At 49.3% G+C, this 16,345-nt stretch overlaps 1 protein-coding gene across 1 annotated transcript in view; it reads left to right on the top strand.

Annotated features, from left to right (window-relative positions):
* Positions 1 to 352: 352 nt before the first annotated feature.
* Positions 353 to 16,345, top strand: part of CLCN7 (chloride voltage-gated channel 7) — a 40,156-nt gene continuing 24,163 nt past the window's right edge. Inside the window, exons 1-9 of the mRNA XM_081169476.1 lie at positions 353 to 534; positions 7,016 to 7,087; positions 8,447 to 8,518; positions 9,101 to 9,166; positions 9,973 to 10,105; positions 13,383 to 13,492; positions 13,899 to 13,979; positions 14,703 to 14,765; positions 15,716 to 15,799. Of these exons, the coding sequence (XP_081025602.1) occupies positions 415 to 534; positions 7,016 to 7,087; positions 8,447 to 8,518; positions 9,101 to 9,166; positions 9,973 to 10,105; positions 13,383 to 13,492; positions 13,899 to 13,979; positions 14,703 to 14,765; positions 15,716 to 15,799 (801 nt within the window). The 5' untranslated portion in view covers positions 353 to 414. The remainder of the gene's footprint in view (positions 535 to 7,015; positions 7,088 to 8,446; positions 8,519 to 9,100; positions 9,167 to 9,972; positions 10,106 to 13,382; positions 13,493 to 13,898; positions 13,980 to 14,702; positions 14,766 to 15,715; positions 15,800 to 16,345) is intronic.

Raw genomic sequence — 16,345 nt, 5'->3', positions numbered from 1 at the left:
AGGGTGCTTTTATTTATTTTCGTACCGAAAACAGAGAGAAAAGACGCAGGGGCTCAGGAACTGCTGCAACGATTCCCGCGCTCTGCACATGCTCAGGATAAAAGCAAAAAAATAAACATGATCAAAGACTGGTCAGATTAAAAATTTTAAACGTTGTTAAAATGATAAGCGCTAAAAGTGAAAATAAAGCCTATACTAATACTGCCCAGGAATGAAAGCACACAAAAAATGCATGTATTGGGGGAATCCTGAGGACTACAACTCCCATGATGCCGCGGGAAGGGGAGTTGGGGCGGGGCTTTGGAGGCGAGTCACGTGCCCCTCCGCGGCTGCGGGGACGGGTCACATGACCGCTGGCTCGTGGTTTCTTCGCGGGGCATCCCCGGCCTCCTGTCTCCGCTGGCCGGACGGGCGATGGCGAACGTGGCCAAGATGGTGTCGTGGTCCGGCCGGGAGGGCGAGGCGGAGGGCCAAGGCGAGGCCACGCCGCTGCTCAACGGCACGGGCGGAGGGGCCGCCGCCCCGCCCCGCCAGGTGAGCGCCGAGCCGGGGAGCCTCCAGCAGCAGGCGAAGTCTACTTTACTGCTGCCCCGGGACGTTATTGTTGTAAAACTCTGCTCGTCCGCCTGACAGATGTGAAACGAAGACTGGAGTCGACCTCCCCAAGGGCTCGATTGGTGGGGGTGGGAGGGGCGGTGTTCCTGAGCATGTCCAGAGTGCCTTTCCGGAATGAAGAATTGAAAGGTTCTCCTCCAGGCCGGGGAGTTGTTTCAGTAGCTGTTGAGTCCAGGAGCCCCTTCTTAAGGCGGTCATCCTCCTCTGTGGCTGCCTCTGGACTGGCCGGGGGGGGGGTGTGCTGCCTGCCTGTGTCTGCCTGCTTGTGTGTGTGTGTGACTGGCCGCTGCCCCTACTAGAGGCAGGATGCTTGGTTGAAAGGGGTCTCTGGCCTGATCCAGCTGGACCTGAACACTGCTGGGGGTAGGGTGGGGACGAGTCTGTCTGCATTATTCCTGCATTGCAGGGGGTTGGACTAGATGACCCTTGGGATCCCTTCCAACCGTAAAATCCTACGATACGAGCAAAGGGGCTGCCCGTGTCACCTGCTCTTTCGTGGCTTCGTTGTCACCTTTGCATAGACTCAGGGTGCATTCTCAGTTCCATGGCACAGCTGTGACACGCATGACATCTCGGGTGCCTTGTCATCTCGGGTGAGGGGACAGCATATAAACATTCTGAATACGCAAATAAGTAAAAGCAAGTATAAAGCGTGCTCTGAGCATGTGCAAAGTGCTTCCCCCTCACACGTCGGGGGAAACGGGTGGCCCCTTTGCAGGTCTTGTGTGCAGGGCTCCCTGATAAGAGGCAGCTGCATGTGTGGGGTTTGGTAATGAATTTGAGCGGGGTCTGCAGCATTCAGGTGCATCTGAGGCTGGTGAGTCTGGTTTCTGGATTTGCGCTTTCTTCCGTCCTGGCCCAGCTTGGCTCTAGCCTGACCTAGATGAGCATCCTTTTCCCCCAGTTACAGATTCCCCAGGTGGTTTCAGAGGTGAGTTATAAGTGTACTGCTTGCTGGTCTATAGGGAAAGGGCTCTAAGCTCAGTGGTTAGAGCATCAGCTTTGCATGCATAAGGTCTCATGTTCAACGTCTGGCATCCAGGTAGGGCTGGGTTTTGCCTGTTGAGAAACCCAGAGTTCCAGTTGGTGCAGATAGGCAGACCCATGGTCAGATTCAGTATAAAACAGTGACCTGTGTGCTTATTTAATTTAGACCACTATTCTGAAGCATGAAGAATAGACTGTTGCTTTAATGTTATGGCAATGACCATCTCTTGTCTGAAACTGGACGGGCCATTGGTCTGGCCACAATTATGCCTGCTTCTTGTGTTCGTTTCTTTATTGCATTTAACAAGCAGCTCAAGACAGCATACTTTACTTTCCCCACCTCCTCATTTATACAATCCTGTGAGCCAGGGGTGTAGCCAGGATTTAAGTTTGGGGTTGGGGCAGGACACCCAAATCACCCTATTCCTGGCTCTGTCTAGCAAATTCAGAATGAAATGTCTCGACAGCAGGGGTTTCAAATTATTTTCTTTTGACTCCGATTGTTCAGAAAAATCTGTCAAAATCTTTCTGCAGTTTCTGTTTGAGTATTTTTATTTATTTACTTGATTTGGGGGGGGGGGAAGCCCTCCCCTGACTACACCTATCCTGTGAGCTACATTAGGTTGACCCAGGGAGCTCTGGACACAATACTGCTCCTAAGATTTCAGATTAAAACTGCAGACTGGTAGGAAAGGAGAATCTTTTTCTGCCTCTCCACTTCTAGCTACTGTCTGAAAACCGGAGAAGAGACCCTCTTAAGAATATTAGGGGAGTGAGCAGGGGAAGGAAGGACTAGACCATGTGAAAAATGAACATAATATTTTAGCTGCAATTCATTCATTTTCAGCTTTGTACAGTATTCTTGTTATTAAAATAGTGCGCCTAGGCATTCTGTTGTTGCGCCTGTAACCTAGGTTTAAGGTGCCATTTAGCTCCTAGCTTTCATATCTCAGTTTCTAACACTGATAGATAGTGACCTTTTCTCAGCACCAATCATCAGCTGGGTGTTGGGGACTGAATAGTTCTGGTCTCAAAGCACCCAAAGCCCTAGCAATTAGCTGATGGACAGTTTTGCAAAAGTCGGGCATTTCCCCATTTCAGGCTCCCAGCTAGTGAGTTGTGTCTCTGCAAGTTGTAATAACCACCCTCTTGTTTCAACCCATTCAGAGTTTTGAAGGAGCAGCTCCCAGCTTCCCCTGAGTGTTGACATTATAAACACGGAGACTTTACACTCAACAATTGATTTGATTGTTCCCAGTCTTGCTATGAGTGCAAAGCAGTTGTCTCGGTCCTTTTGGAGTCTCATGAGGTCAAGCTGGCAGCGGTGTGGTTAAATATATGAAACGCTGTGATTTACCCCCCTAGCTAAAATACATTTCCTTCTTAACCAAGTCAAAGTGTTGCATTATATTTTGGAATGTCACATGTTGGCAGTCAGGTTTCACGTGCCTTACCTCAAAAGAGGAAATTTCCCACAATAAATGTGTTGGTTTTTTGGCCTTCTGAGACCGTTTTTATCTCTGCAGATCTGTTTTTTTTTTTTTCTGAAATATTTACAACAACAAAATTGTTGTAAGCTGCTTTTGGAAGACTATGGCAGGAAAAAAGCAGCACGCACATATGTTAGTATTATTCCTGCTGCTCAAGAATTGCCTCTTTCCGCTAAGTGAGCTTGACAGAGTGCTTTCTTCTACCTCTGAGATCTTGAATGATCAGAACTAAGAGCTCCAGCATCAGGGAATCTATCATAAAAGGCCTGGATGAAGAGCACTGCCTTAGAACTCCTTGATTGTGAACAGTTTGCACATCATTTTGCTTGCTTGGCAGTTTGCCAGCCCACTTAATAAATTAAGAATTGAGGAGGAATTGCTCCCGGAACAGACTGTCGCATGGCCTAAATATGGGGCTTATGGTTGCACATCTCTGCATCCCAAATTAAGCTTTGGGGCCCCTGCCCCCCCACCCCAATCGTACACCTCCAAGACCAGGAGATTGTCTTGTTCCAGATGTGCCCCTCTGCCCCAAAGCTTTGCTATTGTTTGAGTTTCTTCCTGGCTGCTCAGGAAGTTCTCTAGGGAACTGGGAGCCAAGTCCATCCATTTTAGGATGCCGCGTTTGACTTGGAAAGGTGAAATGCTTTCTCTCTGTGTGTCTATATAAGCGGATGCTGGGAATTGTGATGGTTTGTGCTCCCTTGAATTCTTTGTTTCCCAAGTGCTCTGATGCTGTGCAGAGCAACCCCTCTGTCCAGCAGTTATCAGCCAGCATTTTAAAAATTCTTTAACCCCCTTTTTAAGCTTGCAGTGAACTGAGTGACCCATGACCAAGAACTGGAAATTCAGCACCTCTCATTCAGATTCTTGCCTTTCAGACTGGCAAGCTGTGACTTGCTGATGTTGACTCCTTTCCAGTTGACATAGATCGTTGCTTTTTCATTTTATTTCTTAAAAATTATATACTGCTTGATTGTAATAAAACCTCAAAGCGGTTGACAAAAAGACTTCCGTGGGCTTTGTTTTCGTTGCATAAGGAGGAGGATTATCTGAATTATGATGTCTTAAATTCCTTCAGCATTACATGTTTTGTTTTTTCCTTCTGTTTTTTTTCCTTCTAAAATTATTTCAATGCCCCTCCCTTGAGTTTCATAACATCCAGGTTGACGCGCAGTTAATATATAAAAGGGCAACAGCACAAAGCGGTGCAGTCCTACTCTGAGTAGACTCGTTGGAATGGATAGAATAAATGAGTCATGTCTGTTAATTTCAAGGAGTCTAACATTGGATAGAAGCCACAGACTGAGGGAGGGGATGAAGATCAGTGTTCTAAATAAGCCAGGCGCTAGGCACATTTTGCACCTAGCTATTGGCCACTTGGACACAGGTGGCGCTGTGGTCTAAACAACAGGGCCTAGGGCTTGCCAATCAGAAGGTTGGCGGTTCGAATCCCTGCGACAGGGTAAGCTCCCTTTGATTGGTCCCTGCTCCTGCCAACCTAGCAGTTTGAAAGCATGTCAAAGTGCTAGTAGATAAATAGGTACCACTGCGGCGGGAAGGTAAACGGCGTTTCCGTGCGCTGCTCTGGTTTGCCAGAAGTGGCTTAGTCATGCTGGCCACATGACCTGGAAGCTGTCTGCAGACAAATGCCGGCTCCCTCAGCCAGTAAAGCGAGATGAGCGCCGCAACCCCAGAGTCGCTTGTGACTGGACTTAACTGTCAGAGGGTCCCTTTACCTTTTTATCAGCCAGTTGCAACCAAGTGAAGATGCCTGGGCGCCAGTATGGCACCTGACATCTCTGTAATCTAGAGGTGCATGCCTTGGGATCATTGGATCTGGACTGTTTTCACACACTAGCAGCATAGAATCATAGAATCATAGAGTTGGAAGGGACCACAAGGGCCATCGAGTTCAACCCCCTGCCAAGCAATTCATCCTGTAGAATTTTATCTGTACAATCAGAATACATTTCTGGAACCAAAATGCTTTTTCTGAGCAGAAGCAGTCACCATTAAGAAAAATAGGCTGGAATAGGCCAATATATATGTGCACTGCCCCTGGATAAAGTGACTTTTATTCTTTAAGTTCTCAGTGTTCTTACCCTAGCTCAAGGTTGTCATCTGAACTAGCCAGATGTTTAACTGAACACACCCACACATGTATGTACGTATGTATGTATGTACGTACACAAACATATATTCACAGGACCAACCCTCTTCATATTTATTTAATGCAATTTATACACTGCTTAACTGTAAACAAAAACCTCAGAGTGGTTTACGAAAAAGATAATAAACCTATCAACAATTTTCTTGTCCTTGCAGTTCGTTTAGATTCTTTTTAATATTGATTTTTAAAACTTTTGTGACCTTCCCCTTGGGGGAACGGTGCGTGAGAAATAAATTTAATCATAGTAACATTTATTTTAAATATATACATACAGTGGTACCTCGGGTTAAGAACTTCATTCATTCTGGAGGTCCGTTCTTAACCTGAAACTGTTCTTAAGCTGAGGTACAACTTTAGCTAATGGGGCCTCCCTCTGCCGCTGCGCTGCAGCCGCACGATTTCTGTTCTCATCCTGAAGCAAAGTTCTTAAACCGAGGTACTATTTCTGGGTTAGCGGAGTCTGTAACCTGAAGCGTCTGTAACCTGAGGTACCACTGTATTCATGTTGCATTCCTATCCACATATGCAGCTAACCCAGCCATTTACAGACACAGCAGTCCAAATAGCAAGGGTTTGGTAAACAACTGTGGAAGGACAGGACCATGAAAATACCTTGCCTTTTCATCTAGGGCAGTGTTTCCCAACCACTGTTCCGCGGCACACTAGTGCAGTGTTTCCCAACCGGTGTTCCGCGGCACACTAGTGTGCCGTGAGACGTCGGCTGGTGTGCCGTGGGAGGGAGGCGGGCGAGTCAGGTGGTGAGGCGGTGGCGGCGAGGATCCGCGTCGAGCCGGGGGCGGCTCTGCGGTGGTGGTGCCAAGCGGCGGGGCAGCGCGTGCAAAAGGGAGGAGCGCGAGACAGCGGAGGAGGAGGAGGCCGGCATGTCCGGGCAGCAGCAGCAACAACAGCAGCAGCAACTCCCGCCGCCGCCCCCTCCTCCGCCCGCTATCGCCGCCACCACCACAACAGCCGCCTCAGCTGCCGCCGTCCCTCAGTCCCTCGCTCTGCTGCCTCCTCCCCCCCCCACCCCCAAAGCTTGGAGGTTCCCCGGCAAGGGGGGAAGGAAAAAAATTAAAAACTTTCACTTTCGTGCGTCCCTCCCGGCGTGACGCTGCGCGCTGACGTCACGGGGCTGTAATGGTGGTGTGCCGCGAGATTTTTTTCATTAAACAGGTGTGCCGTTGCCCAAAAAAGGTTGGGAAATACTGCACTAGTGTGCCACGAGATGTTGCCTGGTGTGCCGCGAGATGTTGCCTGGAGGGAGGCGGGCGAGTCGGGCGGCGAGAGGCGGGGCAGCGGCGGCGAGGAGAGGCCGCCCAGCGCGGGGCTCTCGCCGTCTGCCTGCCTGGCTGCCTGCGAGCTCGGCGGGCAGCGCCTCCGTCCGCAGCGCCCGCCTCGCGGCTCTCATTCCCTGCCCCTGCCAAAGCTCACCCAGCCAAGCCGCGCTCTCCTTCCTGCCTCGCTTTGCTGCCTCCTCCCCCCCCCACCCCCAAAGCTTGGAGGTTCCCCGGCAAGGGGGAGGAAAAAAAATTGAAACTTACACTTTCGTGCGTCCCTCCCGGCGTGACGATGCGCGCTGACGTCAGGGGGCTGTAATGGTGGTGTGCCTCGATATTTTTTTCATCAAACAAGTGTGCCTTTGCCCAAAAAAGGTTGGGAAACACTGATCTAGGGACGAGGCTTTACCTGAGGCCTGGTAGCTGATTCCTCTGACTAGCACACTGACATGCCTGTTTGTTTGCCCCCTCAGCTCACCCCGTCCTCTTCTTCCTTGCGACTTGGGCGCATGAGCTACGTGGACCTCGACGATGAACATGAACCAGTAAGTGAGAATTGCAGAGGGGGAGCCAAGAGGCCGTGGGTGGCACTCAGAAACTGCCTCGGAGGGGACATTTCGGGCACCCGAGCATGGGTAGATAAACTAAGGCCCAGGGGCTGGATCCGGCCCAATCGCCTTCTAAATCCAGCCCGCGGACGATCCAGGAATCAGCATGTTTTTACATGAGTAGAATGTGTGCTTTTATTTAAAATGCATCTCTGGGTTATTTGTGGGGCTTGCCTGGTGTTTTTACATGAGTAGAATGTGTCCTTTTATTTAAAATGCATCTTTGGGTTATTTGTGGGGCATAGGAATTCATTCATTTTTATTTTTATTTTCAAAATACAGTGGTGCCTCGCAAGACGAAAAGAATCCGTTCTGTGATTCTCTTCGTCTAGCGGTTTTTTCGTCTTGCGAAGCAAGCCCATTGAAGGATTAGCGGATTAGCGCTATTAGCGCTTTTAGCGGCTTATCTGCTGATCGGATCAGCTGATAAGAGGATTAGCGGCTTAGGAAAAGGGGGGGGAGGAGGAAAAAAAACCAGCAGGAACTCGCAAGACATTGTCGTCTTGCGAAGCAAGCCCATAGGAAATTTGTTTTGCGAAGCACCTCCAAAACGGAAAACTCTTTCGTCTAGCGAGTTTTCCGTCTTGCGAGGCATTCGTCTTGCGGGGCACCACTGTATAGTCCGGCCCCCCACAAGGTCTGAGGGACAGTGGACCAGCCCCCTGCTGAAGAAGTTTGCTGACCCCCGCTCTAGAGAAGGGAGAAACTTTTTGTTGAGCCTGAGAGCCACCTTCCTTCCTGGACAACCTCCTGAGGACCGCATGTCGCTGGTGGGCGGGGCCAGAAGCAACAATTGGCGTGGCAACGCATGCAGTTTTTCCTATTTATGCACTAGGATAGTTTCTCTTCTCCCACACCAACCCCTCCCAAGGTTCACATGGAGAGGCCTGGAGGGCCAGATTTTGCCCCCGGCCCTGAGGTGGTGCTTCCAAGTTGGGGGCTGATAAGACAACCCCCACCCCACCCTGCTGCCCTTCAGATGTTCTGGACTACGGTTCCCATCTGCCGCAGGCTCCAGAACACCTGGAGCTCACCAAGTTTGAGAAGGCTGCACCTCAGCCCTGAAACCTAAGGCCTAGCCAGGTATTTAGAACGCCGAGGAGTTTTGAGGTCTGTTGCCGGTTTCCATTTTTCGAATGTTTTAATTGCTTTTATGAATGATCTCACTGCTCTTATTATTTTTGCAAGCCGCTTTGAGGTTTTCTAGGTGGCGTGTTGATTTCGTGAAATAAAAGAATAAAACAAGTCCAGTTTTTGATAGGGGGTGTTAAGAATCATGACGATTGTGTCTTGCAGGAAATGGATCAGCCTCGGGCACACCCTAATGAGATCCCTCACAGCGAGAAAGTCCTCTCTCTCAAGTACGAGGTGGGCAGCCAGCTTAAGGTTCCAACTGGAAAGGAACTGGCGTGCGATGGTGGGAACGTTGGTTATAACCTGGGAGATCTACCCACCACCCGGGAGAGCTATCCAGCAGATTTTGTAAACAATAAACCCACAAAGGTTATGGAGAGGTCTGCTCGTCCTTGTTTGCTTATTTTGCACAGAGGTGTGGAGCTTGTGACCCTCTGAATCTATATGAATCTTGTTAACTAATAATTCAACTGGTTAAAGTAATAAAAAGCTGCAGCATTTGGTTGTTTTTCTGGGCTGGGCAAGGCGGAAGAAGCTTCAATTCTTCTCAGTGCAGGGCGCAAGGGAGGTAAAGAACATTCGGTCCTTCCTCCACTGATTCGCCCTCCACGGAATTCCTGTTCGCCTATGGCGATCAGGCGACTACTACTTGAATACAAGGCTACATGAGGGCATTGGTGGGATGGTGCAATCTTGGAAAGTGCTGCTTTTAGTAAGTTTTGAGGCAAAGTGAGCCTTTCCCGAGCAGGCTGCATTCCCCTGGCTTCCTGTTTCTATTTTCTCACTTCCCTTCTCTCTCTTTTTTTGCTGGTTAAGAGCTTGGACTATGACAACTGTGAGAACCAGCTGTTCTTGGATGAAGAGAAGAGGATCAAACATACGGTCAGTCCATCTCCAGGGCCGAAGGATTGCTGTGGGGTTCCTCCTGCAAAATCTCAGATCTGGTTATGTGTACGCCTCCCTCCCCACATCCAAAAGTCCTCATTTTAAAAATACAGCGGAACCTAATCTGTTCTTGTTGCTGTGCGATATCCAACTGCATTCTACTCAGAGTAGACACACTGAAAATAATGTAATATCCCTTGATTTCTACTCCATATGACTCATGTTTGACACAGTCCAGTATTATTTAGTCAGCTTATTAGTCGCTTGCTACACAGAGAGCCTCTAAGTGACTTACAAAACATTTTAAAGCATCGCGTAAAATCGGGAAGAAAGAGCATTGCAATTAAAACCATGCAAAAATCCACAGAAAATGTCAGTAATGGAAGCCATCATCCAGCTACATAATAACTTTTATAAAAGTTATTTTAAGCATTTTTTTCAGTTCGTTATATATCATTTCCCAGAATGCTTTTTATTACCTTACGAGACCACCACATATGATAAAAGGTGCCGTCTTTTTCTTTACATTTCCAGCAGATATTTGCACCTGCCTTATACATTTTTGCTAGCTTACTGGGAGTTAAACACCAATGGTATTTATCATTTTCATATAGTTTTCTTTACAATCCACAGCGCACCAAAAATTTCAAATCTGTTTCCCATAGCCTTTCCCAAGATGAAAGTGGAATATTATTCCCCAAATAGAGAGGTGATTTATATTAGGCCGCTCATAAATTGAATCGTGTCAGTAAGAAGCAGCATAATAACGCAGAGCCCTCTGATTGCGACTTCTTCGAACGCAGGCGTTCCGGACGGTGGAGATTCGGCGGTGGGTCATCTGCGCCATGATCGGGATCCTCACTGGCCTCGTTGCTTGCTTCATCGACATTGTGGTGGAATACATTGCTGGCCTGAAATACAAAGTGGTGAAGGGCAGTATCCTTTGAGTGCAGGGGAGTCGCAGAGTATATTTCCGTGCTGCCCACAGTGGGCATGCTCCCCAGGGGGGCATGGTGCGGAGGGTGCCCTCCCAGGCACAGGATAGCTGCTCGGGTCCCAGAGTGGGCGTGCAGCCAGGGGCAGAGCGAGCCGTTCAAGGGGGTGGAGTGAGGCCCCCCATGGCGGACATTCGGCACCGCCCGCCCACAACTCCCAAGCCTCCCCCGAGCTGTCAGAACGAAGGGGGAAGGGGGGAATGCTGCCGGCAAAGCGGCGCAGCTCACCCCCTTTACCCCAACGGCTTGGGGTAGGCTTGGGAGTGGCGGGCAGCGTGCCGAATGTCACCCCCCTCAGTGAGGGCACCCAGGGCGGTCTGCCCCCACCGCCCCCCTTCCTACGCCCCAGGCTCAGGGCCGGCATGAGGTGTTTTGCTGCCTGCGGGCGAAGGACAGGAGGGCTCCTTCGCCATGTGCTGCGAATGAAAGCCAACCAGAAAGGCAATGGAATTGGACAGAATGGTGTCCTCCGCCATCCCTGATGGTGGCAGAATAGCTTGGATGGCAAGCATGGGGCTGGTGGGAGTTGGAGTTCAGAATACAGTGGTGCCTCGCAAGACGAAAAGAATCCGTTCTGTGATTCTCTTCGTCTAGCGGTTTTTTCGTCTTGCGAAGCAAGCCCATTGACGGATTAGCGGATTGGCGCTATTAGCGGCTTATCTGCTGATCGGATCAGCTGATAAGCGGCTTAGCGGCTTAGAAAAAGGGGGGGAGGGGAAAAAACCAGCAGGAACTCGCAAGACATTGTCGTCTTGCGAAGCAAGCCCGTAGGAAATTCGTTTTGCGAAGCACCTCCAAAACGGAAAACTCTTTCGTCTAGCGGGTTTTCCGTCTTGCGAGGCATTCGTCTTGCGGGGCACCACTGTATCTGCAGTGTACCAGGTGGACGTAGGTGAAAAGGTATAAAACATATTCCAGTACTAACATGACTGTAATGTATCAAGCTGAGGCCTGTCTTCTTTTACACCAGGGCTGGGTGACGTTAGATTTTTCAGCATTTTTCACCAAAGACAGCCAGACGTCGTGGTTTGGCAATATGCCGTGATGTTGAAACAAGCTGCATTGGCCCCAGCCGGCTAGACCAGGCTTCCTCAAACTCGGCCCTCCAGATGTTTTTTGGCCTACAACTCCCATGATCCCTAGCTAGCAGGCCCAGTGGTCAGGGATGATGGGAATTGTAGTCTCAAAACATCTGGAGGGCTAAGGCTGAGGAAGCCTGGGCTAGACACAGGGTGGAACGGCCGCTGCTCTCACCTGGGCCCTTCCACCTCAGCGCCTCGCAGGCTAGGGCCAATGTAGCTGGCCCTGGCTGCTGCTCAGCTGGGGGCTGGAGGGCTCCCCCCACTTCAGCTGAGTGAGCCCTGAAACCTCAGCAACGTCAGGGTTTGCTCAGTTGTAGCCTAGAAGAAGTTCCCCCCACTCCATCTGCAGCCTCAAATCGTTCAGATGCGCGGGGGGGGGGGAGACTTCTTCCGGCCCCCACTCTGAGCGATCTGACACCACAGCAGCATCAGGCTTTTTGCAGCTGGGGCATAGAAGAAGCCTCCCACCCCCCACCCCCGCTGAGCAATCGGGGTCGCTCAGATGAGGGGGGACAGTTTCACGGAGCCCCCACCCCACTGCCGGCTTGGGCAAGCCAGTGCCAGACTGGGGGCTCCGCTAAACGCTTGGCAGAAGGGAGCAGCAATCGGGCGCCCATCAGCTGAGCAGTTTGAAGATACTAATAATAATAAATTTTATTTATACCCAGCCCTCCCCAGCCAAGACCGGGCTCAGGGTGGCTAACACCAGGTATAAAAACAATTGATTAAAATACAACTTGAAAACAGGATTAAAATACAACATTAAAATGCAGCCTCATTTCAGTAAACTCAAATCAGAAACTTTTTGGGGGATGAAAACATCAAATCTTCACCAAGGCCAACTATCCAGACTGGTCCTACGTGGGCCAGAAAAAAGCCAGGGAAGTCCCCAAATAGGGAGGAACCGATGCAGCTTGTTTCTCCCTCTGCTCCGTATGAGGAGCATCCTGATCAAATTTGCAGATGACACCAAACTGGGAGGGGTGGCTAACACCCCAGAGGACAGGATCACACTTCAAAACGACCTTGACAGATTAGAGAACTGGGCAAAAACAAACAAGATGAATTTTAACAGGGAGAAATGTAAAGTATTGCACTTGGGCAAAAAAAATGAGAGGCACAAATACAAGATGGGTGACACCTGGCTTGAGAGCAGTACATGTGAAAAGGATCTAGGAGTCTTGGTTGACCACAAACTTGACATGAGCCAACAGTGTGACACGGCAGCTAAAAAAGCCAATGCAATTCTGGGCTGCATCAATAGGATTATAGCATCTAGATCAAGGGAAGTAATAGTGCCACTGTATTCTGCTCTGGTCAGACCTCACCTGGAGTACTGTGTCCAGTTCTGGGCACCACAGTTCAAGAAGGACACTGACAAACTGGAACGTGTCCAGAGGAGGGCAACCAAAATGGTCAAAGGCCTGGAAACGATGCCTTATGAGGAACGGCTAAGGGAGCTGGGCATGTTTAGCCTGGAGAAGAGGAGGTTAAGGGGTGATATGATAGCCATGTTCAAATATATAAAAGGATGTCATATAGAGGAGGGAGAAAGGTTATTTTCTGCTGCTCCAGAGAAGCGGACACGGAGCAATGGATCCAAACTACAAGAAAGAAGATTCCACCTAAACATTAGGAAGAACTTCCTGACAGTAAGAGCTGTTCGACAGTGGAATTTGCTGCCAAGGAGTGTGGTGGAGTCTCCTACTTTGGAGGTCTTTAAGCAGAGGCTTGACAACCATATGTCAGGAGTGCTCTGATGGTGTTTCCTGCTTGGCAGGGGGTTGGACTCGATGGCCCTTGTGGTCTCTTCCAACTCTATGATTCTATGATTCTAGGAGCAGACCGTGATACGTATTTCACTCAGCAGTATATCGCTGGTGAAACCGCCGTGCTTCCAAATCCCCTTGCTAGCAGCATCTCCTGGATGAAGCTGCGCCCCTGGCAGAGGGACTCGGGAGCATAACGGTTTCATCACCGATATACCGCTTAGTGAAACCAACATCGCAGTCTGCTCCTCATACCGGCCCTGGGCGATATGTCGATATATCACCCATGCCTATTTTACACACATCCTGCCCTCTCCCCAAATCCATGGCCAGATATTGTTTTCCCCTTTTAACCTGCTTTCCTCAGATATTGACAAGTTCACCAAGACAGGCGGCTTGTCCTTCTCTCTGCTGCTCTGGGCCACGCTGAACGCGAGCATTGTGATGGTCGGGGCCGTTATCGTTGCTTTTATTGAGGTAAGGCCTCTGCCTGGGTCTCTCGCCCGCGCCGCCATTTTGCAATTTGCGCCTTGGCAAAGGGTGATGCTCCCAATGAGTTTCATGATCCCGTTTCTGCCTTGCCTTTCGTCCAAGGAGCCATATGCGCTTTACACACCCCATTTTAACTCTCACAACCACCTTGTGAGGTAGCTAATACTGCAAGAGGCGGTGACTGGCCCAAGTTCACCCAGGGAGCTTTGCAGCTGAGGGGAGGATTCGAACCCCGGTCTCCCAGGTCCTAGTTCGGCATCCAAACCGTGATGCCACGCTTACGATTTGCGTGTGGAGGGTAATACGTAGCGACTGCCCAGTCTCGGAGCTGTTTGAATGACAGAAATACACCCAAGCAAACTTATTTTCTCTGTTGTTGTTTTTCTTGTAGCCTGTGGCAGCTGGTAGTGGAATACCTCAGATCAAGTGCTACCTCAATGGAGTTAAGATCCCCCACGTGGTCCGGCTGAAGGTGAGAGAGGGAGGACAGGTTGTGCCTGGCAATTTTCAGAGTGTCCCTCCTTTCCCCTGATCCACCTGAGACTCTTATGAGGGAAAGTTGCCCCTCCGCTTCCTTAGTGAGAACATTTTGTGTGTGTGCGCACGCGTGTGTGTGTGTAAAACTGGACATGAAAAATGGCCCATTTCTCTGCCACACATCCAAACATGTTGCTAGACGTGTCTGCCGCCGTTGTGTGATCTTCTGCTTTTCACCTAGCGCCCTATTTGCACTATGCATTTGAAGCCAGAATCAGGCTGCTTTAAACAACTATGGCTTCCCCCAAAGGATTCTGGGAAGCCGAGAGTTGCTAGGAGAGCCCTTTTCTCCCTCACGGAACTACAGTTCCCGAGCGGTTTTAAGAGTCAGTCCCTCTTGCCAGGGAGCTCTGGGAATTGTAGCTCCGTGAGGGAAATAAGGATCAGCGAACTAGCTCACTTGTCTTTGGTGACAAAGATCAGAGTAGTTCTCTCGCCTCACTTCCTTTGGAACGAGAGTCTTGTGTTTTGGTTCGGCGCCTGTTTCTTTTCTGGCAAGATCTTTGAAGGTTAAACGTGGACTCCTCTCTTGCGTCCGCTCAGCGCTTTGTGTCTGAGGGAACTGAGCATAGGAGCCCAGAGTTCAGCCCAGAATGGGAACTTTAAAATAATAATGATAATGATGATGATGATGATGATGTATCTCCTTTCTTTGTAGACACTGGTGGTTAAAGTCTGTGGTGTGATTTTCTCTGTGGTCGGAGGCCTGGCGGTCGGAAAGGTAACTGAGGAGAGGAAGCAGAAACTTCACCCCAAAAGGCAGCTGCTCCTGTCTTTCCTATTTAACAATGCCACCTTCCCGGCTATTTTGCATTGCATTCTGGGAAGGTTTCTGCTTAGCAGCCATTGCTCTCAATGGCGCTTTTTCGTTAGCCTTTGCCCTTGCCATTTGTATTGGCCTGTACCCAACTTCCGCCTTAGGATCATGGCGAACGAGACGTGCTTTGTGGCTTTGACAATGGGAAGAAAAGAAAACTGTGCCTCAGGCAGCTTGTTTTGCTGCGATCAGAATAATTGTTTAGGGAGATGTTGCGCCAACATAAGAACCTGCCAAGTCAGGCCAATAGCTCATCTGGTATAATAATAATAATAATAATAATAATAATAATAATAATAATAATAATAATATATTTTTATTTATACCCCACCCTTCTTGGTTCAGAAAACCGGGTTAACAACAAATTTAAAACACTTAATTGATGCAACAAAAACAGCATAAAATACAGTATAAAACATGAATAACAATAAATTCAAAATTCAAAAATCAATTTAATATAAGATAAATAAAATAAAATAAAACATACATACAGCAACAGTGTTTTGTGTTGTGTAGGCTCCTATGATGTAAGTAATGGCCCCCGCCTGCTAGCTTACTCACTAAAATATCACTAGTTTGCTCCTTTCTATATATAGGGTGCCTACATTCTGCATGGACTGGTTTCATGGCAACATGTGCAAATGGCTTTAGATACCTATTAGGTCCATAAATTACCATATAGCATATATTCAACAGTGACAATTTGTTGTTGTCAAAGGACAGCTGGACATATAAAGGGCCCCATTACCTTCAGTAGCTTAGGGCCTCATCAAACCTAAATCTGGCCCTGCTTGGAGCATAGTCTTGCAAGCCAGCTTCTACCTCCCTCTCAATTCTGCTTCTCTTGGTTTCAGGAAGGGCCGATGATTCACTCTGGAGCTGTCATCGCAGCTGGCATATCTCAAGGGCGGTCAACTTCTCTGAAGAGAGACTTCAAGGTTCGTTTCCTACAAGTGGGTTGCTTGCGCTGGGTTTCCAGCCCCCGCAGGCCAGGACCTCCTCACTGAGTGGCGGCTTCCGCTGTCTCTCATAGCCCCGATCCTGGTAGCAGATGTTGGAGATGCCAGGGGGCAGGTATGAGGCCTGCCTCTCTCCCACTTCTCAAGCTTAAAGCATTTGCACCCCACCTGTTAACCAAATGGGCATACCCGGGTTGCACAACCTGCGTCGCAAAAGAGTCTCTGCCCTCTAGCATGAAACTGCATAAACAGACATAGCATGCGAGGAAAAAGGGATGGGGAGGGAAGAGGGGAGTAGCAAGTTCAGACACCCGATTTTAACATTATAGGACTTTCGGCAGAGTTGCCTAGTTCTTCCTGTGCAGATGCTGACTGCCTGGGAGAGCAACCAGACCAACACAGGCTTCCCATCAGATCTGTGAGCAGAGCGAGTGACATTGTCTGGACCAAGAGGAAGGCAGTTGGTCGCTGCCACACTCATGGCCAGAAACAATGTGAAAAAACTCTATGGAATACAGTAATTCA

The sequence above is a fragment of the Podarcis bocagei genome (assembly GCF_964188305.1).
Source record: "Podarcis bocagei genome assembly, chromosome: 14".
Taxonomy (NCBI): domain Eukaryota; kingdom Metazoa; phylum Chordata; class Lepidosauria; order Squamata; family Lacertidae; genus Podarcis; species Podarcis bocagei.
This window is presented reverse-complemented; position numbering and strand designations above follow the sequence as displayed.